At 39.6% G+C, this 24,421-nt stretch overlaps 1 protein-coding gene across 6 annotated transcripts in view; it reads left to right on the top strand.

Annotated features, from left to right (window-relative positions):
- LOC149179151 (AAR2 protein family) overlaps positions 1–24,421 on the top strand; it is a 477,491-nt gene that overhangs the window by 400,314 nt on the left and 52,756 nt on the right. For all 6 annotated transcript variants that reach the window (XM_089420537.1, XM_089420538.1, XM_089420541.1 and 3 more), the window contains 2 exons: positions 7,120–7,251; positions 7,361–7,417. In XM_089420537.1, coding sequence (XP_089276663.1) covers positions 7,120–7,251; positions 7,361–7,417 — 189 coding nt within the window. The remainder of the gene's footprint in view (positions 1–7,119; positions 7,252–7,360; positions 7,418–24,421) is intronic.

Raw genomic sequence — 24,421 nt, 5'->3', positions numbered from 1 at the left:
GATGAAAATGAAAATTAAAGGAAATGTCACTTTTACTTTAAGAATTTAACATTACCATTAATTGCTAACATTGTTAGGGTTGAAACACCCTTAGTTCCCCCCCAAAACTCCTGAAACACAGTGAAAAATATGATTTTTAAACTTTACGGTGGGCGTGCCTAAAACCGGCCGGTTTAGGACAGAACCGGCCGGTTTGATACAAACCGGCCGGTTCCGTCCTAAACCGACCGATTTTCACCGATTAGGGCCAAAAAAAGGTGAAATGCCAAGTCAAACCGGGTTTTTTGGCCGGTTCGAACCAGCAGCCTTGCTAACCGGTCGGTTTGACCGGTAACCGGTTTTAAAAACACTGGTGCAAATATCTCATCATAGTACACACCTTCCTTTTGAGAGAAGCCTTGAGCAACAAACCTGGCCTTGAACTTTTTAGCACTTCCATTAGCTCCATGCTTGATCTTGTAGAGCCATTTCAAGGTGACAACATATTTGCCCTTGGGTCTAGTGACTATATCCCAGACATCATTCTTCATAATTGACTCATACTCTTCGTTCCTAGCATCCTTCCAAACTTGGTGCTTCACAGCGTCTTCCAATGTGCAAGGCTTAGTTTGGACAATGGTGCTCATGGCAGCTAAGTATCGTTGGTACCTATTTGGCTTCTTACTTTCGCGAAATGTCCCCTTTGGTGCAAGATGTCTCTTGACATCTTCGAGTGTGTCCCTCAGCCATGAGGGTCTCCTTTTTTAGGAGGGCTCATGAGGAGGTGGATCAATGGGATCCATCGGTCCTTCCGCATCAGGCATCTACTCATCCGACGGTTCTCGTTGTTTTCCTGTATTTGCTTCTTTGTCCTTCCTTGGAATAGGAAGGTTCCTAATCTTCTCAAGGGCAGCATCTTCATCGAAGGTGACATCATGACTTATTTCCACTTCTCTTTGACCAGACACATAGATTCTATATGCCTTTGAAGTTTCACTGTAACCCACAAATGTTCCTTTCTTCCCAGATGCATCCAATTTGCTTCTCTTTTCTTTCGGCACATGAAAATAGATAGGGCTACCAAAAATTGTAAAGTGAGAAACATTAGGTTTCTTACCGGTGAAAACTTCTTCGCGAGTTTTGGAGTCCAATGCTTGATGCAAGCATCTATTTTGAACATGCACGACAATATTGGCAACTCCTCCCCATAGGAACTTCGGAAAACCTTGATCATGAAGCATGGCACGGGTAGCTTCTATAATAGAATGTTTCTTCCTTTCAACAACACCATTTTTCTTAGGAGTATATGCAGTAGTAGTCTCCCTTTTAATGCCATCTTCTCTACAATAATCATTGAACTCATTTGATTCATATTCAGTTCCATTATCGGTCCTCAATATTTTGATCTTCTTCCTTGTTTGGTTTTCGACCAAGGCTTTGAAAGAGCGGAACCATGTGAACACTTTGTCCATCCTCTTCAAGAAATAAATCCAAGTTTTGCAGGAGAATTCATCCACAAAAATAGCATAATATAAATATCCTCCCAAAGATGTCACGAGTAACAGACCAGATAGATTAGAATGAACCAATTGCAAAATATCGGTAGTCTTGCTATCACTTGAGGGGATGGTCCGCTTGTATGTTTTCCTTCGTCACATCCCTGACAAACACCTTCATGTTCTTCATTAAATTCGGGCATACCTGTCACCATCTTCCTTGCATTGGGTAGGGCCTTATAATGAAGATGAGCTAACCTCCGGTGCCATAATTCGGATTGAAGAGATGTGTCACAAGACATAGCTCCCAATGGACTTCCTCCAACTTGATATAGGCTATCAACCCCGAATCCAAGAGTAAATGCTTCTTTGAAATTTCTTTTTCAAACACATACTTATCCATCAATGAATGCCACCTTGAATCCTTTGTCCTCCATGGCCGAGATAGATACTGGATTCTTCTTTAGATTGGGTACATAGAGTACTTATTGTAGATGAATGGTGTTACCTTGATTCAATTGAAGAGTAACATTCCCAACTCCTTTCACGGGATAGGTGTTATTGTCTCCAAGAATGATTTCCAAATTTGTATCATTTTCTATCAGATTTGAAAAAGCTTCCTTATACCTAGTGAAGTGCCTTGAGGCACCACTATCAATCAACCAATTTCCCAAGGTATCTGAAGGAAAGGCAGTAGAGATGGCAGATATAAGATAAAATTCTTTTTTCTTGTTATTTACAACATTGGATTCATCATACCTGGAGTTTTTTGATCTTTTGGGAGGTCAACCATTTCCATGTTGAGTAGCGGAAGCATTCCTTTTTCCTTTGTTGTTGAACCTGCCATTCCTTTGATTGTTGTTGCCCCTGAAATTGTTGCGGTTGTTGTTGTGATCATCCTGAGGTGTATCCCTTCTATTAGGACACTCCCTAGCATAGTGGCCGAACCTGTTACAAATGAAGCATCTATCCTTTCTTCCATATTTGAATCGATGTCTTCCTTGACATTGCTTCTTTGAACTTGGATTTTTCTTTCTTTTAGCATGAGCGGAGAATGCAATAGGATCATTCCTATTTGAAGGCATGTCTCTCTCTATCATCCTTGCTTCTTCTTGAGTACATCTAGTCAACCATTCATCAAAACCTGGAATCCGGTCATTGTTGAGGATAATAGTGTTGAACACATGCTATTCACGAAGGAGACCTCCAAGGGCAATGAGAGTGAGCTCCCTATCAGTTGTAACTTCTCCAATTGATAGAAGATCATTTTTTATTTCGGTGATCCTCATGAAGTAGGATTGGATATCTTCTCCTCTTCCCTTCTTTATGCCCTTCAACTTGTTCTTGAGAAAGCGCACTTGGTTTGCATTGCTAGCTTTAAACATGCTAATGAACTTGTCATACATCTTCTTAGATGTGCCCAAATCGGAGATGTAAGCAACTAAATGCTTATGAATAGAACTCCTGATGCTCTTTCTTAGCTTTGACTTCACCTTTCTTGTACTTTCTCTTAGCGGCAACCAGTGCATTTGAAGGAGGTTAAGTAATCTTTCCATGCACATAGTCCATAGCATCATTATCTTCCAAAGTCAAGTCAAGAGACATCATCCATGCATGATAATCAGACTTATCCTTGAGCTTTTCATTAGATTTGAAGTAAGATGAGGAGGCAATTGAATCTTGTCCTTGTTCAACAAATCTCAACGATTTCTCTTCTCACTCTTGCTTGGGTTTTGTCTTCACCTCAACTCTGATTCCATGTTAATTTTAAATAACAATGGTATGTTCTATGCTTAAGAGCAATTTACTTCAATTTTTCTTATTAGCTCAATATCAATTTCCAGATTAGCAATCACATTAACATTGATAGTAAAAGCAGATAGAACATAAACAATAAGCAGAAGACAAGCCAAGACAAGAGGACACAGTATTTGGCGGATGCCAAGGAAAATCCCCAATGTGGGGGAAACCCTTTGATCAAATCTTCTTATTATTCTTCAAAAGTTTAGCACAGAGAGAGTACAATATACAAAATTTACTTGCCCAAACACTGTAAAAAATAGTCTAGTCAAATTGTAGTCAAAAGGATGCCCTAACCAAAAAACCAACGCTGGTCAAACCAACATAAATTCTTCTCCAATTCAGCTCGGTCAAACCCAGTCAACTCAGCCTCCAAAGATAGTCCAAATCAGCCCAAAACAGTCCTGAAAAATCTGGTCAAACTTGGTCAATGCACAGTCAACTTTCTGCAGTCAACGCTGGTCAACCTGCTCAGAAAATCTCGACTTCTATGCCAGAATATGTGGCCTACCCAAACAGAGAATTTCCCACAAAAAACACAGTCAAACGAAGTCAAACACTGCCCGGTCAACCCTGGTCAAAGCTGGCTACAACTCGGTCAATGCAGAGAACAGGAATCCCAGTCAAACCTTCACACTTGTGGGAGAGGAACATGCTACCTGTAATTTTGTATGACCTAAACAGATGTAGAGAGAAAGATGTGTGATGATGGGCGACCAAATGAGGAAAATGACTCTATATATACACAGCGTTGAGGGTGAAGAGACACGTTTGTTGGGCTTCATGAGCCTACATTAGACTTCTAGCGGACCTTGACAATTTTTCCATAGAAGAAATAAATTCATAATTCCATTTGTACTTGTCAGAATGAGATGATCTTTAGATCAATCCCACACCTACCGGAAAGAGGAATCCAATAAAAATATCATCTCCTTCATATGAGCTGTCAAAGGTGGAGTTTGGCCCTAATTGCCAATTTTAACAGAACTCCTAGTCAGCAAACCTTATAATTAATTTCTCCCATCACAAGAATAGTAAGAAGGGTTTTGTAAGTGGATGCCCTAGTGCATTCCCCCTTTACTTCACCAAGATCCTTCCTTGGCATTTAACTCAATGTAAGACTCCATTTGCCCTGAGGTTAGGAACTGGTTTGTAAGTGTGTTGATCATCCTAAAGTTAAATTAAATCTCCTTAAAAACCCTCCCTTCTTGATCGCTAGGGCATCCGCTAGGGTTTTAATAGCAGATTTATGTGTAAAGTGTGATTTTCTTGCATGGGAGTGGCTCTTAGTTGTAGGATAACTTATATAACCTATATAAAAGCAAAGTCTAGCATGCCCTAAAAGGGCTGATGTCATTCCCATTTATTGCTGTTACACATATCTAATAGCTGTAAAGCCCTCTTGTTAGCATTAGCCCTAATCCCTATTGGCATTCCTTGGTTCGCTTTTTGTTCAATTTCATTTAAAGGCTCGTTCTAAGGCTGCTCTATGCCATTGCATGCGTTAATATTGAACATCTATCAAACCCTAACTTATAGCAGCCTTGTCAGATGTCTAACCTTAGAGAGCTTGAAGTCTAGCCTTGAATATCTTGGACATCTTAGGCCTTGCCAAGCCCTCTACCTACTTTTAGTATTTAGACCTCCAAAAATAAGTTAGCTTGAACCATAGTATTAAAGTACCTTGTAGGTGGCATAAAGAAGGCTCCCTTGTGGTTGAAACTTGAAATCCCACTAAACTGCAGGAGGAAGTTTGGTGAGGTGATAGTTGTAACCCTTCCTCATTGTTGCCATAGGGTCTTGCCTTTGCCCCATGAATCCTTTCACTGGACCTGCTAGATTTTTGTTAAAAATATTAAGGGTACCAAGGAGGTGTTTCCTAGTGCATTTATCCTTTTGGCATAGGAAGACACATTAATGTCTTTTTGCCATGTGACATTATGAGTTATATTAATGTCATGGAGGAAAGTTACTTTTGGCGGTTTATGTATTATGTACTATAATATTAATGCCACTTGTGTCATAAAGTGACTTTATGAGAGAAAAAGTGCACATGGTACAAAAACATTAAAAGTGACTAGGAGCCTCATGAGCTGAATGATCTCCACTCTTGATCTAATGAGTTGAGACTTAATCACTACCATTAGATCTCAAGGGTTAGGGTTCTCTTCATTGTGAGAAGACAAAATGGAAAAAAGGAAGAGAGGATCTCATTATTCTACTTGAGAAGAGTTGGAGAGGAGAGAAAAGAGGAAAGGAGGAGAAAAGCTAAGGAGAAGAGACCTATAGCAGAAAGCAGCAGCTTGAATCCCAAGGAGACTGAGTACAAGATGAGAGAAGGGGCACAAATTTCTAGAGTTTGCTGGCAGCATACTTCTCCATTGATTTCGAGGCTGGAAAAGGAGGCTGTCAGCACATTTTTCGAGGCAGAGAAACTCCAGAGAGAAGCTCACATTTCCAGATCTGTCAGGGATTCTCTCAGTGCATTTTTTGAGGGCGTATGGTCAGACTGGCAGTACGCTGTTTGAGGAATTTAATGCTGGTTTGTTTGCACAGAAATCAAGGAGAGTCAGATCATTTATTTCTGTGTTGACTGGCCCTAGTTTCAAGGCAGTCAGAGTTAATTTGTGGCACTATTTCCCAGGAAAAATTGATCAGATCTGTGGCTCAAAATTGTAGGCATTTAACATTTAATGCTGTACAGAGGCCCGAAAGTTTAGGCAGAGTACTGACTGGTCCAGAATTTGAGGAAGAGGTTTGACTGAGGCTCACATTCCAAGGCTGGTATCAGTGGAATGTGGCACATTTTTCAAGGGAGATAAGTACGCTGTTTATGCCCTAATTATTTTCCTGAGAAAAGCAAAAATAAAATCCTCCTTTCACTGGTTTTTCCCTTGTGGGCTTTTCCAGGGTCAAAGTTGACCAAAAATCTGTATAAATTCAGCTGGAAAGGAAAAGTGTAGAAGTAGCCTAAAAATGTTTCAAAAGAATTTGCTTTAAATGTTTTATATCAGCTAACACTTTGGGGCTGTGGGCATTAAACACTACATAGTAGAAACTTGAAACTGGGTGGGCTACTAGACTTGTAAAAAATTCTACAATTTTGTGGCAACATGTACCAATTAAGGTGTGATCTAGTCAGCCAACAATCATTCTTTTTATCCAAGAACCAAGGATTTCAAAGTTTATCAAATATCTGTAATCTGGTATAAAATGTAGTGATTGAGTTGTTGCCCTGTTTGACAAAAATTCAAGCAATGCATATTCTCACCGAAGCATTGTGTGGAGACAAATTCAAAAAGTTTAGGAATATGTTTGGTGCAACTATAAATGGAATGACCAATAAAGGGGAGCATTAGGTGTAATGATCATTCTATAAATTAGATTTTAGTGTAGTTCTATATGTTAGTACTTGGGCGTTAGTGACCAAATAAATGTTAGTAAATAACAGTGTCAATGGACCCTGTTACAAAAGTTAGGGTTTGTAATAAATAAACATTTCATTTAATAAAATATGTTTGTTATGGTAGTGCATGTTCCAACTGCTCTAAATCATGCACGATGTTTGATGTAGTCCAGTTTTAATATCATAGTTAATGAAAGACAATTACATCCACTTCTTGTACTTGTCTGTGTATTGTTTTCTCTATCTCGATAATCACTAGTTTACTATGATGTTACATTTGATTTTCATGCTAGATGAATTATGACTATTTTACTTTACTCTTACGAGATGTTTGCTTTGTTTCAATCTTGCTATGGCCATTAAATTTTGACTAATTTTGTAGGCAACTGGCTTATTATCATTTGTTTCTTACCCATTTCTTTTAATCTCCTTTTATAGTTCCTTGATGTGATTATCCTTCAACTAAAACAAGGATTTGGCACCAAGTCTAATTCACGGGAACAAGGAACCATCCCATTCTTGGATGATTCTTGGTTCTCTGAGGACAACTTTTTACAACTTCTTTTCCAGGTACTGTATTATGGGTTCTATCATTGGACCATGAACTAATATGTGATATGAATTTTGTGAAATATAGTTGTCTTTTATTATTGATATTAGTTGAAGACTGGTCTTGTAGGATTTCTTCTCTATTATAAGGGAAGCTCAACCAGTTGATGGAGAACTTCTCTACCAGGTACAGATAAATAATAATTTCCTCTTTCTGTTTCTTCATTTGAGTAATTTTTTTCCCTTTTGACTTTTTCGTGTATAAAATTAGCCTCATTTATGAAAAAGAAAAGAATTCATTTGTGATTGATAGTGCATAGAATCTGATGGTCTGGATTTACTTTAATGCATCTAGCCTAGTACTCTTGAGTTAGCATTAAATAAGGTGGCTTGATAACATAATAAGCGTTTTGTGTTACATGGGTTATTTAGTTACATAACGTTGGCAGCCATCATAGTCCATCTCTCATAAGAGCTGAATTTCTGTATCTCATTTTAGCCATTAATATAGAATCAACTCTTTCTCTTCACAGCTCCGTGGTATACTGTCTGGGCATATTTTTAGATGGTATTAGAGCGGAGATTCGTTGGCATCTAAGATAAGTATAGTACTATTCCAGGGCATTTGGTAAGCCATGGTAAACATTTATGATTTAAAGCATTGCAGGCAAATGAGCACAGGAGAAGGAACATATTCGGATAGAATTTTGAAGAAAAGAGGTTGTGGCCAGCAGACAATGGCACATGAGAAGCACATTGTGTTCTAAAATTACAGCAATAGGTGGCTGAACTCCACAACTCACTTTATATTGTTAACCAAGGTTTGTGCAAGCTTATAAGGTGTTGTACAATGTATATGCAAATACAAACGTTTAATGAATCTAACCTATTCAAAATTCTAATGATGTTGTAGGAAGATAAATAATCAACTATGGGCAAATCATTTTAAATTCACTCCACATAGCCTAGAGTAATGGTTTTGATCTCCATCTCTTCCTACAATTGCCAAATTCTAGATAGGAGTAGCCCAGTCCTAGTGAATTGAGGATCTAGTAGAATGAGAAGGCTATGTGAGATCAACAATCACTATTTATTATCAAAATAAGAAAATGAATACATCATTAACCATCATAATTATAGAGATTCATAAATGCCACATCCCATACCATTGATCATGGTAATCCAAGATTATAAAAGCAATCTTAAAAATTCATCATGTTGATGTTTGTAGCTTGGGCAGGTACTTTTGCACAAGCGTAAGTGTCTAGGCATCCAAAAGTCCCCCATATTCTCCTTAGATACTTGCCTTAGTGTATTGTGTGAACAAGTTGTTTTTGTAACTTAGCCTGAGTTGGTCTTAGGAAAAGCACATAATTATTATGTTGGCTTATTGAGGTAAAGTAAACTTCACAAAAGTAAAGTAAATTAATTTAGTGATTATGTTTTAATTTTAGCCCTTGATCTCAAGTGAGGCGAGATCTAATTTTGGCTGTCAATCACTTTGGAGATTAGGGTTAGGGATTTAGCTCAATGTGAACTTATAAATTCAAGGCTAGGGAGAAGGAGAAGACACCATACAACAACACAAGATTGAGAGAGGCTTCTCAGCGAGTGTGTTGCATCCAAGGAAAGGGCAATAAGGAGATCTAGATCAACTGAGGGCTTGAATAGTTGGATCAGATCCATTGTTGTATGTATTTCCTTAGTTGGGTCATTTTCCTAGGAAGGGAGCCTAAGTAAGTTCTGAAGAATTTAATGAAGAATTTTGATTGGGCATAATTTGTTGTGTCATTTTTGTGATTGAGATTGGTACATTTCTCTTCCACTAAATTTGTGTTAATGAACCTAGATATGCATTTAATCAATAGATCATTAATTTTCTAGGAATTAAGTGTCGGGTGCTAGGTTTGTAGGAATTCTAACACATCAAAATGGAAATACTATTGTAAACATAAGAGCTAATGAACTAATAGAGAGCAAATGAACTATCCATATGAATACAAATAAACTTACAAAACACAAATAGAAATGGAAATGATAAAACATGGATGTTTGTGACTGCCCCTTGAGTGGGTGCTATTGCCTCTTCATGTGGTATGATAAAATTTCATCAAATATTTGGCCAACAAGTACTAGTCGCACTATGCAAGTGGCATGATGGTTTAGTTCACATTGATGTGAGATATTCAGATTGATCATTCAAAGCACTGATTGATGCCATCCTTTATACAGTTTTGCTACATGGTCTCATTTCGTGTAGTGGACTTTCTCAGTTCACTCCATGATGGTATATCAACTTGTCATTAGATATCTTCCACACATTTATTTGATATTTGCATGTGCATATGGTACATTATGACCTTGTACCTTTCATAATGACATGTCACATTGCTTTAGTTGCTTACAATGGTTTCATGTATTGGTTTTTGCTTAGACACGGCGATATTGTTTATTGTATGGGTTATCACTGTGGTAAACATCATGTATAATCCAATAACACATCATAACACTTAAAATCTTATCCATTGCTTCATTGTACGATGGGGGATGTTACCGCTCAATCTAGCAGGGGTCCTAGGAGTGGTTCCTATGGGACAACTACTAGACCAGATGGCAACAATGGGACAAGGACCCACTATCACCTCAGTTGATGTCCCCTGCTCTTTACTAACTTTCACTGATGGGAGGAGTCCCGGTATGAAGGAAATCACAAGAATTTTAAGGTAATGACTAGGTGTAGTGTGATTTCCAAAGCCCATTCAAAGGAGAGGCTCAAATAATAGCAAGATTGCTTCAAAGAGAAGCTAATGGCTCTCCAAGAAAGGCTTATATGGAGACCTAGACTTAGGGTTTATGATATCCAATTATGACAAGGAAACCTAAGGTCAAGGCTCAAAGATGATTAAGACTACTCAAGAAGCTTTTGAATGATGCTTTTATGCCTTAAAATACACCTTTTCTATTCTTGAGAAGCCTAGAGTGGGACCACACAATACCTAAGTTTTATGTGTAATCATGGGAGAAGACTCTCCAAAGTGCTCTCTAGGTCAAGGTGGGATGAAAGAAAGGGCTTGAATGATTTATTCCACCGAATACTATGTGCCAAAACCCTCAAGAAAGCCAACACACCTAAACGTTCAAGATAAGCTTCAAAGTTGGAGCTAGGGCTTGAGATTTCTCAAAATTGAATTGTGGGAATTGCATGAAACATGGAGGATCACTAGAGGAGACAACAATGCAGAAGCCCTACTAGGGCCGTCCAGGTTTGGAGGCCGAAAACTTTGGAGGGGAAAAAGAGAAGGGAAGAAGGGGTGATCACCAAATTCACTCAGATCAGTGCCTTGTTCTTGGGCTATGGAGTCTATGTGCTTTGAAATTTGGCCAAAATCGTCTTCAAGGAGGCTAGAAAATGATGCCCTAGCAAGCACTCTCTAGCATTTACCCACCCAAGATTTATGGACTTTCATGGAAAGAAAACAAGTTCTACTCCACTAGGAACATTCATCTACTTGTTATCAATGAGTAACATGCACAAATTTGCATTCTAACATTCTTTTGCAATGATATTCAACAATTAGGGCATGAAAGAACAAGAGCTAGTTGCATAATTTCCACACATTAGACATTATTTCATAAGCAAAAATTCCTTAACAAAATTTACTTACAAGATAACAAGACATATATCAAATCCAAGATCAAGAATATGGCTTCAAGAGAGAACAAAAATTTCAGCTCCAAAAATATCAAAATGCATTAAGAGATCTCCAATAGGCAACCAAGAAAAAAGTGTGAAATTCTCGTGAAGAGAGCTAATCCAAGTTCAAGTGATGATGAGCAATCAAATGAACCTTTGTTATTTTTATATGATCCTCCAAGGGATTCAAATGGCCTAATTATGCCTAATAATGCCCCTACATTAAAAATAATGTGCAAAATAACATCCTTTTGGTGACAAGCGCACCAAATAGCTCCATAATATGGAAAATAAGCCTCTCGAGAGGGCTGAATTGATAATAAGATAGCTAGGAGGGTTGTTGGAAGGTCGAATGAAGTCCAACATGTGCGAAAATGAATAGAAGGGCTCCAAAAATAGTGATGAAGGGGATGGCCGCTTGATCTCCAAGCAAATGACTTGTGGTGCCCCTAAGTGGCTATGGGGGCACAAAATCATCCTTATGGGCATCCAACTAAATCGAACAAGCATGTATCCCATCTGCAAGGGTTGGAACAATGATGAAAATCCTCTATTGTCTGCCACGGTGAGACAAAACCCCATCTGGGCCATGGATCAACTGCCGAGTGTGTGGTGCAAGTGTGTAGCCGACTAGGCATGGTGGCCCAGGTGTATCATTATCATCAAATATGTTGGACACGAGCGAGCAATGAATGGTGCTGAAGGATGGCATGGCTCTCTGCTCTTTGCTATAGTGGAGCCCCATGGCCCTCTATGCACACCCTACAAATGCCAATATGACCCTTTGGAGGGCTTAGACCTCATATAGGGAGACCAAACCCCAAGATGAAGACCCACCTGCAATCCTGTATAAGATCCAATGCATCTCCTCACCTTCCAGTACAACAATTCATTAGTGCAATTGAGAAAATGAACTTACAAATCATGGAACCAAGTGCGCACTTCATCGTGGCATGCCCTTCCATAATGGGCTTTAGAGTGTACAAGTGTCTCTAGGTTCAAGGAGGAGGTTAATCAAGGACCCTATTAGGTGTTTTCAACCTCTAAGAGAGTGACAGGTCCATGGTACATCTGTCATATGGTAGGTGTCATGTGAAATAATGGTGGAGAAGAGTGGGATAGCAGGGGAAGGCTCCAAACCACATGCCACGGTACAAGGGTAGCTATAATGGGGGAAGCCCACACATGGGTTTATAGATGTAGGGGGAGAAATCATGATACATGAGTTACCTCAGCCTTTGTTTTCCCACCCTTCATCATATGCCTTTTTCGTTTTATTGATTTTTATTTTTATAACTGCTTAGGGCTTTAGGGAATGAGAGCATGATGTGAATGATATAACAGTGAATAGCCCCTTAAGGTTGGGCAGTTCATCGCCCACCAGGGGTTGGGACAATCATGGGTTCCTTAATGATGTGGGGGGGTTCATATAGGAGTCTTAGGAACCAGGGTGATGGCCGAGATAAGGGGTAGAGCTCATGTTTGGCTTTTGCCCATGCGCTAAATTTTTATGTCCCAACCATTTTTTGAATTTTATGGTACATTTCTTGTTGTAAGTGGTCAAATTATGCTTCTAACTTTCTTTTTCGCTGCATCAACCTTCGGGGCTTCGTTCCAAGCCCGACCCAAAGTGTGGACAAGGGGAGGGGGAAGGCTAACTCCTTGTGGGCCCAATGGACAAATGTGGATTCAGATGGGAAATATGTGAAAAGGGGTTATAATGAGTAGAGGGGAATGATGTGTGTGATGTTGGGAAGTGGGAGTATGCAACCAAAATCAAGGTTGCCCATCTAGTGCCACTCCTAAATCTAGTAGCCAATAGAGGAGATCCCACGAGACTAGGATACAAGGTTAACCACGAAGTTGGACAAAAGCACAAGAGTACAGACCAAGCCCATTCTTTTCGCCAAATCCCCCCACTAATCCATGCCCAAAAGTGTCCATGATAAGTAAGCAAAATTACCCAACTACATAATGAAAGCCAAAGGTTCGGGGTTCGAAGGCCCATCTTCAAACATATGATCATGACAGATGGGCAAGGGTGTATAATGGCCAGCTCAGGTGGCAAAGATGATGACACATCGAGCTATTTGGTGGTTGCGAGGGGCTGTTGGTTTTCGACGAAGACAATCTAGGAGAAAAAATTCTTCTATGGGTGTTGTTAGAAAATCAGAAAAGCAGAAAGATTTTCTTATGTTTGTCAGGCCAGGTAGTAACTCCACAAAATTCAATTCATATTATTCCTTTAGGTTGGTCTTTATTATATACAAGAGGGAGACTGTTCACTTCATCTCCCGATGACTGTATCATATTACTTATTTATTTATTTACATTATATTCACCCAATCCTGATGATTAGGTGTCAACATTCCCCCCTTAATTTGAAGGGATGTTGGTGAGTCCAAGCATCATTTTGAATTGTTCAAGCTTTTCTCTTCCAAGTGCTTTGGTGAAGATGTCGGCAATTTGCTCATTAGTGGAACAATGACAGAGATGGATTGTTTTGGCCTCATCATGTGTTGAATCAGATGATATTCGGTATTGATGTGCTTCGTTCGATCATGGAACTTTGGGTTCTTGGCCAACTTTATTGTAGAGGTATTGTCAATCATGAGTGGAGTTGATTGTATTTGTTTTACCTGCAAATCTTCAAGAATTTTCTTGAGCCACACAATTTCTTTTGTTGCTTCAGCTGTTGCCACGTATTCTGCTTCTGTTGTGGAATCTGCTGGAATTGATTGTTTGCATGATCTCCAGGAGACAACTCCTGATCCAAGACTCATAGCATATCCTAAAGTAGATACCCCAGTTTCTTTGTCTCCATCGAAGTCTGAATCAGAGTATCCAATCAAACTGAAGTCGTCCACCTGTGTATACTTGATTCCAAAGTCTGGAGTTCCCTTCAAGTACCTTAGAACTCTTTTTGCAGCAGACCAATGTCCCTCACAAAGCTTTTGCATAAACCTGGAGAGGATTCCAATAGCAAACGAAATGTCTGGTCTGGTAGTAGTTAGGTAGTTGAGACTTCCTACAAGTTGTCTATACTTTGTTACATCCTCAAATTCTTTTCCTTCAATAGATGTGAGCTTTAAGTTTTGTTCCATTGGAGTAGTAAGAGGATTGCATTCTGTCATGCCAAACCTATTCAACAGATCTCCAATGTATTTCTTTTCAGAAAGAAATATGGACTTCGGATGTTGGGTTACTTCAATACCAAGATAGTAATGAACATAGCCCAAATCAGTCATTTCAAAACCTTTCCCTAGTTCCTTCTTTATGGATGCAATGTAGCTTTCATTGTTCCTTGTCATCAAAAGATCATCTACATATACTACAAGATATATAACTGTTTTGCCAACTTTCTTGACAAATAAAGTTGCATCATCAAGATCATAATGTTTGAAATTGAGTTTTAGAAGATGCTCAATTAGTTTTTCATACTAGGCTGGCGGTGCTTGTTTGAGGCCATACAAGGACTTCACAAGTTTGCATACTTTTTGTTCATGTCCTTTCACAGCAAATCCTTCAGGCTGGGACATAAAAACATTCTCTTTTAGATCTCCATTCAAGAAAGAAGTTTTTACATCCATTTGATGGACTTTCCAACCGTTCTGAGCTGCTAGGGCAAAGAGTGTCCGGATGGTAGCCCATTTTGTTGTGGGGGCAAAGAGTGTCCGGATGGTAGCCCATTTTGTTGTGGGGGCAAAAGTCTCCTCATAATCGACCCCTTCCTTCTGTGAAAAACCTGTTGCCACAAGCCTAGCTTTGTGCTTGTCAAGTGAGCCATTAGCTTTATACTTGTTCTTGTAGACCTTCTTGCAGCCAATTGGTTTGGTTCCTAATGGAGGATCAACCAGCTTTCAAGTGCCATTCTTTATGAGGGCATCATACTCCTTTTGCATCGCTTCTTTCCATTCATCATGAGAAGCAACTTCTTTGAAGGAAGTTGGTTCAAAATCCGTAGACAAGTTCAATTCACAATGATAAGAAACATCCATATCAACAAGTGAATTAAAGTCATCTACATCACCTCCATTTTGCCGGTTTGAATTTCTAGTTCCTGTCTTTCCAACCTCATCAAGATGAACACTTTCAAGTGTCTTTGTCAGCCACTTTGGGGGACCTTTCTCATATGGTCCAGGCTGCTCCGCTGATTGAGTTGGGACTGAATCAAGGTTGAGTCTCCCAATTCTGTCAATCACATCACTTAAAGCATCATCCATTGTTGGATTTTCATGCAGGGGAGAATGTTCTTCAGAAGAAGATTCCACATGTTGATCTAGTATAGGAATCCCCCCTTCAAGATGTGGAATCTGATTATCAAATTCTTGAAATGATTTTTCTTTTGCGAATCTATCCAAGCGATCAAGTTGCCGCTCAACATCATTGTCAGTTTTGGATGATTCAAGAAAAATTACATCTCTAGATACAACAAACATTTTATTTACTTCATCATAGAGACAATATGCTTTGAAGGTGTTTGAATACCCTAGGAAGATACACTTACGACTTCTTGCACCAAGTTTGTTTCTATGTACCTTTGGTATCAAGGCATAACAGGTGGAACCAAAGGCCCTGAGATGCTTTACCAAAGGAACATGTCCATACCACATTTCATATGGAGTCTTGTTTCTAATAGCATTAGATGGACATCTATTCTTTATATATGCAGCACATAGAACAACATCAGCCCAAAACATTATCTTTACATTTTTGAAGAAGAGCATGGATCGTACCATATTTTAGATTGTCCTATTCATTCTTTCAGCTACACCATTCTGTTGGGGATTATAAGGTACAGTTGTTTGATGTTTGATTCCATGTTGGCAAAGATAGGTTTCAAATTCATTTGATGTGTATACTTTTCCATTATCAATGCGAATAGACCCAATATGAGATTGTGCATCATTTTCAATCCATTTATGAAAGTTCTTGAATGTTTGAAAAGCATCAGATTTGTTCTTCAATAAATAAACCCAACACATTCTGATGTAGTCATCAATAATTGTCATCATATATTTATTTCCATTTGTAGAAGGAATAGGCATTGGACCACATAAATCTGAATGAATGAGTTCAAGTTTTCTATGTGCTCTTGAATGTGAATCATGAAAACACTGTTTGCTATGCTTTCCTAGAATACAAGTATCACATTGCTTAAATTTCCTAGGAATTGTAGGCAAACCAGCAACACCATTTTTCTTCAACAAGCGGACGCCGTCATAGTTCAAATGTCCAAATCTAGCATGCCATAATAAACTTGATGGAAGTGTACCTTCTTCATAATGAGAATTGTATGAGAAATGTTGTGTATGAGTAGAGGTACCTTGCAGCTTGATAAGCCTTTCTTCTTCTATTCCTCTCATGACAAGTGAGTGGTCAGATGCTTTTCTCACCTCAAGCTTGCCATCAAACATATGAATGGAGTGACCTTGCTGGCGGATGTGGACCAAGGATAGCAAGTTTCTCTTCAATTGTGGGAGGTAGAGAACATGATGTAGAAGAAAGTTTGGAAGACTAGGCAATTGAAGCCTGATTGTGCCAAGCCCTGATGGCTTGATTTTTGATTGGTCTGCAAAGTATACTGCTTCATCAACATTGTCAGTAAATTCTTCAAAAAAAATCTTTTCTATGAGTCATGTGGTAGTTTGCTCCTAAATCAAGCAACCATTCATTTTTCCAAGAAGCAAGTGAAGCATTAAATAAATCTTCATTTACTCCAATATTACATTGTGCCACAACATAGTGAGCGGATTCAGGTGCTTTGCCTTTGTCTGTATCATCAGTTTTACCTTTCTGTTGGTTTCGTTGCTGCTCAATTTTGTCCATGGTAACTTGCATGTAGAGGCATCATGTGATCCATTTCTTTTGCAGCGTATGCAGTGCAAATCTGCGTTTTCTCCTTGAGAGTGTCTTCCCCCCTGCCTCTGAAATATCTTCCTCTTCCTCTTCGACCACCTCTTCCTCTGGAAGAGTCTTTAGCAGGATTCTTTTCTTTATGAGCAAGGCACACAGCCTCTTCAGAAGATTCAGGGGCTGTCTTCTTTCCAAAAGCTTTCTCTCTTTCAGCAAACTTTTTCACAAGAGAGTCAAAGGTGATATCTTTTAGATTTCCATTTGTTTGCAATGACTCAAGATAATTGGAGTAAGTAGGTAAAGTGCTTTGAGAAAAGCGATAAGAGGAATATCCAATTCAATCTTAGTGGATTTGATATCATGCATTATAGACTTTACTTCAGATGCAAGAGCAAGAGGATCATTATTTTGCAGTTCAAGAGTGAAGAGTTTAATCATGAGTTGAACAACTTCAAGTGGAGAATGTGAGTCATAGAGTTCTTTAAGCTTTTGAAAGGCTTCGAAAGCAGCTGAAAATGGCGAAATGTGTCGACTCACCTCTTCATTTACAATTGCTGCGATTAATGCATAAGCTTTGCTGTTCTTATTTTCCCAAATGGCGAGCTCTTTGTCTGAGTTACGCTGTTCTGGCTCTGTCTCCGTCTCCAGTGCACACTCCTTTCCACAACTCATTGAAAATGAGGGTGTGTTTTATCATCCGGGACCATTCAAGATAGTTCTCCTTGCCAGTGAGAACTATTCCCACCATGGATATGATTGAATGCATTCTGTAACAAAAAAACTTCTGCCTAATATAATTCAACCTAAATATATTGTGGAGCAGCTTCAATACACGAAAAAAACTGTACAGCGCATTCAAGAAACTAGACTGCTCCAGCAACCAGCGTTCAATGTAATACACTAACCAACGTTCAAGCGTAAATACAAGAACTGTGTATTAACTTATACATTGACTTATAACAGGCAGCGTAAATACAAGAACTGCGTTAACAATCATATGATACAACATTCAAACTTCAAACTTCAGGCCTCAACGCATATGCCAGCACAGATTTAAAAAAAAAACTCAACGCTCATACCATAGATAAGCAGGAATTACACATAGAGACTGTGCATAACCATAGATAAGCAATGTCTTTTATCTAGGCTTCATCTCATAGCAAACCGGCAGCAGGTTTTTTTTTCCTTGGTGATGGATCCTTCATACCACGAAACTCTCTCACAGTTTTCGTGAAGAGCAGAACGTAGTATGCGTCTTAGCTCTCAATGTGCTTAATGACGACGAGCTCCTTCGTTCTTTTGTTGCACATCGCTGGACTTCTGTCGGTAACAGGTTCTTTGGGCTTGTCCACAAGCTAGTTTCACTCCCTGTTCGTGAGCAGAAAACCTTATGCTGATTGTATGAAATGAGCGAATTCGTGGAGCTGGGTGTTTCTCTGTGGGAGCTAGGCGTTCATCATAGAGATTCAACGCTCCTCTTCTGTGAAACAAAGACATTACACCCATACAAAAAAACCTGCCAACAATGATAAGAGAGCGTAGGGAGGACAATTATGAACAGTCCAGGGAGCGCAGAGGATGCAGGCAATGGTTGAAGGCAAGTATCAAGCAGCGTAGCAGTCAAGCGTACAAGTAGGCTTGAGAGAAAATGTCAGGCAACTGACACCACAACATTTATATTGGTAGCGCTTTTAAATGGCCAGCGTATTATATGGACAACGCTTTTGAATGGGTAGCGTATTGTATGGAACAACACTTTTAAATGGAGAGCAGAGGAGCAGAGTTTTGTATGCAAGGTAGAACATAGGCAGAATAGGGAGTTACAAAGCAGAGGAAAGCCAAAAATGGTGCCTGCTCTGATACCATGTCAGGCCAGGTAGTAACTCCACAAAATTCAATTCATATTATTCCTTTAGGTTGGTTTTTATTATATACAAGAGGGAGACTGTTCACTCCATCTCCCGATGACTGTTCATATTATTTATTTATTTATTTACATTATATTCACCCAATCCTGATGATTAGGTGTCAACAATGTTGATAATTTTTGTGATATTCTTATGTTCTTCTTTATCTTTGTTTCATCAAGCAATTATCAAAAGCAAAATATGAAGATTAGGGACACAAGATGTAGGTGGACAACCAGGGGTAAAACCACTAAATAGGGGAAAACCCAGTCAAGAACTCTTCCTTCAGTAATTTAGATTGAGATGGACCATGACCCTAGACCAACAAACTTTTCTTCTCCACCTCGTCAGCCTTACAAGATGATATAGTAGTCTCTTCTTATCCAGAAGCTCCAACCTAGCAACAATCCAGAAATTCGACTTCCTAGTTGCAGAATTTCAACCCCAACAGTAGAATTTCAGCCTCCTAGTTACTAAAAAATTTTGGCCTCCTTCCAATAGTTGCACAACTTCACACGTATGGGAAGGAGAGAGAAAATTTCGACCTTTCATGCTTAAGAGAGACCTTCTTCTTCACTATCCTTCTTCTCTTCTTCCTTGAAATTCACACCTTTTTCTAGCCCGAAAAGTTGCATATCGAACTTGTGAATGTGTCCCAAATGAGGTCGAGTTGTTGCCTTTATATAGTGATTCTGCTGCCCAGTTTAGGCCGACTTGGCGGAGGAGACCTAATTAAGCTATTTTACAAAAAAATAAATTTCTTCTTTGACAAATAAATCCCAAGAAGGGTTCTTTACATTATGACATGGACAAGGACACTTTACACAAACCCTAGATGCCTACAATGGAGGCTTTGACCTAAAAACTCTTAACCCAAGCATGAAACCCATGCTTTAATAAGTCAATTTTAATAATAATAAAATTTCATTTTTCTTCTTTTGACAATTACATTACATTGTGACTTTAATGCATTTATGGAGACGAAACCTAGTTACATTCTTTAGAACTCCCTCTTGACTAGGGAGGTATTCATAATTACAACCATATAGAGGTACATGGAAGATCTCCAATATGAACTATGAAGAGTTAAGGCACACCCAGTGTCACGGACTAGATACCTTACTAGGGTTATCTATCCGGGTGGGACTAACATGGACTCAAGCTTTTAGCCACTCTAGGTACCATCAGGGTTACTTGCTAACCATTAACCTAGGGATCTAGGTGAGTATCCAAGGTCAGAGTTCCATGACCAACGCCACCCTCCCTCTTCGAGATCTAGACATCAACACATAGGCCGACCAGATGTCCTCCCAAGAATCCACCATTAACTGCTTCAATTCTCCCTATCAAACTAGATATATCCATTTGTCCAAGCATGCTTCCAGAGTGTTCAACCTTTTATGGAGAGATTTACCTGTATAAACACAAACCCCAATCAATAATAAACTTTCAAATATACATACAAGTAAACACAAACCTTTGGGGTCTTCATTCATTCAGATGTTGCTTATATCATCATCAAGTTATCCATATATAATTTGTCGGAAGCTTTCTTCTTCTTTCATTTCTTCAGCGACACCAAATACATCCTCAGATATTTTCAAGTCTTTTGTTTGCAACATCATATTCATCAATAATACTTTTGCTTACTGCTAAGCATTCATTGTCATAATATTCCCTCCCTCCGAATTGGGGAGATGTGCCCTTTCTTCTATCCAGGCTCCCTCTTAACTTAGGGAGATCAACTATTAGAGAAGCTTCAATCTTTCATAACTTCATCAAGGTCATCTTGATCATGCTTATATGAACATCATGTGTACATGCAAAACTTTAATAGCAAGTACAACCAAATACATATATAGAAGCATGAAGTTAACAGTATCAAAGTTATGTCAATATAATGGAACCATCAAAACAATCAAATACTTTAGTCATCAAATACCTAAACCTAGTTAGGAGACATATACTTCTACACTTCAACTTCTTTGCTAGGGTTTTGTTACAAACCCTAGACTACAACATAAAGCAACTAAGATTAGTCTCATTCTATCTAGGGCCTCAATATTATTTTCAAAGATATATGACAGATTCTACTATGATCCATTACAAACCCTAGATTTCATCTTAGAGACACAAAGCCTTAGATATAAGTAATTAATAATAATCCTACCATGCATCTAATGATTCAACAATGTTAGACTTTACTAAGGTTTGATGCAAATCCTATACTAAATCATATTGAAAATAATATCATCATATCCTAGAATGTCAATCTCTAAACCCTAGAATTTAACAACAATAATGTTAGCATACTTGAATATACATATTTAGGATTCATTTCTCATCAATATTTACTAGGTAAACCTAGGACACAAACATCAATACATCAAAGTTAGATATACAACAATTTATCCGGGCTAGGTTTTTGGTCATACAAACGAATATACACCTGGGGATACACCTAGGCTTTATCCCCAGAATCTTACTATAGACATTACAAAGATTTTGGTCATAAACCTTAATTTACCAAACCCTAAAGGCCTAGGGTTTCGTTTTAAAAATTAACAACAAACCCTAAAGGACTAAGATTTTTATTATAACTCTAAGAGAATAGGATTTCTAGACTTCATCATTAACCGTAAGTAGACTAGGGTTTCATAACTATAGATATACCCTTAGGTTAGGGTTTTATAGACAACCTTTTAGGGTTCCATACAAATTATCAGAATATAATGAAGGTAGATTCAATCTGTAATATTCCTAATGGAAGTTTACAATGATAAACAAAGCAAACATAGCAAAAATACACAAAAAATTGCTTAAACCATCAGAACACCATTTTAAAGCCAAAAGCTGTGTTGCTGGGCCATTTTATTAATAAATCATGAAGTACAATAGGTGCCTAGAAGGTATGCACTTGGGCATGCCCTAGGAAAGCTAGGTAAGCCTAAGTGATGAATATGAGATCTCCTCCAAGAGTGTTAGCTGGTTCTCCTTGGCTCTGTGTCGAAATGCCCAAAAACTCAGAAAGTGTGTTGCTGGCTGTGGAGAATGGTTGCTAGGCCCCCCTCTGGTGCTCAGAAAATTCCAGGAATTTAAACCCGGGATCTTCACCAATAACCCACAAAAACCCACGAAGGAATTGGTCAAATGTTGACCTCGAAAATTTGGCCCAAATTTCCGCTAGCTCCTCTAGTTGCTGGCTGAATTGGTACCCTTGTTTGACCCCTCAAATCTGCCTAGAAAATTTGACGAAATTATTTCCGAAATCCTTGTAAAAAACCCAAGAAAACCCAAAAAAGTTTTGTCCTAGTTTTGACACTCCAAAATCGACTCCAAATGCTTGGCCCCTCCTCCACAAGCAGAAGATGTAATCTGCACCTGATTTTGTGTTTGCTACTCCTCCAAAGTGCTGGAAAATTTCCCAAAATAGTTGCAAACTCTAAGCAAGGGCTCTCCCGGACTCCTCAAATCTTAGGCCCAAACTCCCTTCACTCCTCAACTCCCAAGTGTGCCTCCTCCATGCACTGCACAGTGCCTGCACTGTTGCTAGTGTTTCCTCCCCACAAACTCTCACTCTCATTGCTCGAATAATTGAAACTGGATGGAACTCCCTCCTTGGTTGATACTTGAAGTCCACCGAAGCAAGGGTTGAGATCTTCGCTCGGAGACACTCGTGTGCTAAACAACACTTGCAGACTTGGCTTTAGCTCAAGCGTGCTATGTCAAAGACAAGATTTCTGAATAGATGAATGAATGGCCAAAATGAGTGCCTCTTGCCTCTAAACCCACATCTCCCAAGTGCAAACATGAAATAAGACAAAATTGGGCAAGATTGATATTTCCCTTAGTAATATTGCTAAATGAGAATATCACAGTCCTCTGTGCTAAAACATTGCTTGTCCTCAAGCAACTGCGGAAAAATGCTCTCTCTAGTTGATGATCCCCATTGTCACTTCAAAAGTGTGCCAGGGTCCCAGATGCGCCACTGATTCGTCCCTAACCTCTGCACTATCTTGACATGAAAGAATCCCTCAATATGAAGATTCCAAGCCATCTTGATTCCTGTCCCACTTAAAGTTCCCGTCGCTCCACTCACTATCTTGCCCAATATAAGTATCAGAAGTCCCTTGTATACCATCAATGAGTAAGGGATCTTGATAATGTGGCACTATGCCCAACTCCTCGTGAAGTGGTCCTACCACGTAGGCCATCCCATGCGCTCTAGGAGTATACTCTCGAAGATACCACCCAATCCCTGCAGAGGTAGCGTTTCGGTCATTTGAGCTTCTCTTGATATCATCCTGTTGGTCCACATGCCATGCTAATGAAGTCCCCCACGCCATCGGTGACTTGCTAAAGCCCAATGGAAGATCTGTATGATCTCCCCCTATAGTAGCCAACTCATCCCTAAAGGTTATTGAGCTATGAAGAGCAGTGATGATCAGGTCCCCTGCTAATTTTAGAGTGGTTCCACCATGCTGAAGCTACACTACTCTGATTATGACATATTCCCCATCATGTGCGGACTGTATCCTCCTCTCGTGAGGCCTAGTGGCGAAAGATCTGTGAGAGCCAAGCTCATCCTGCCCGGGCATCCCCATGATGCCAATATCTACCTCTCCACTACTATTCTAGACCCTGAGCCATAACAAGATAAGTCTGCCTCGCCATGTCATGGAGGTCTTAGTGAACCCCAATGTGTCAAACCCAAAGTGAATTGGATCACCCTCTGCCATGACCTTGATCATCATGAAGGGGAGTGATCCACCCGCCAACTAGGTCGCTGGATCCCCAAACATACGGGGAGCTCATAACTCCCTCTCCTCATAGGATGTTGCTGCATAGCACTGCTATCTGCTAGAACCCATATGGCCCTCATCTCTGACCCCTATATGTATCCCCTGGGTGGACCCCAAGTATCAGGAGTATGTCCCACACATGTGAACCTGCCCTGCTCCTGCCAGACCATGTAGTGAAATCCGTTATCCCAACCCTTGACAATACACCTGGACACTGTTTAGAGTTTGGGTACCCTCTTGAAGACAAAGTCTATCATCCATCGTCCCTCAAGTGTGAGCTCAGGGGGGAACATATGCTACCTCGACTATCAACCATGCCATCCCTAAGCCTGTATCCAACAACTCGTGCACCTACCAAGGGTCTCAACTGGAGAGTCTCCTCCCGGCTCATGACACGCGGTGTCTCATCCAACGGTCTAGGGTGAGCCTCCCATGCCTTGCTGCCTGAATGGAGAGTGTTAAGGGAAACAACCAAACACTCTGTGATTGTAAGAAACATTGGAAGATGATGGGCGAGTATGTCCCAAAGGGTATGATCAAAGGTCTGCCGAAATGCTCAAGAGTGATTCTACAGATGACACTCTCTCCGTCTCAGATCTGATGATAACTCCATCGAAACCCTGTCTCCTCTAAACATGGTGTCCCCAGATGCTCAACAATGTCCTCATCGATCCTAGGTGAGTTGCATCCAATGGTACTGTTGTCGCACAGATTGTCACGACAACGCTCAGACCGGGGGCTGTCACTCTGATCCCCGATCTCTCCGTTTAAGCCTATCTCCCGTGGCTAAGGGGGGTAGACCCTGTAGGGAAATGGATGACCAACTGTGAACTAGTTGGGTTGGGAGACACGAAGGAACAAGCACTAAATTGATTTGTTAAATAAATAGACCAGTGCCTTGTGGAGTTAATGTTTAAACGATTAATTATCAG

Source organism: Pinus tabuliformis, chromosome 4_1, assembly GCF_031772625.1.
Source record: "Pinus tabuliformis cultivar Carrire ecotype Pingquan chromosome 4_1, CPIR1, whole genome shotgun sequence".
Classification (NCBI taxonomy): Eukaryota; Viridiplantae; Streptophyta; class Pinopsida; order Pinales; family Pinaceae; genus Pinus; species Pinus tabuliformis.
Note: the sequence above shows the minus strand (reverse complement) of the source record. Positions and strands in the feature narration are given on the sequence as shown.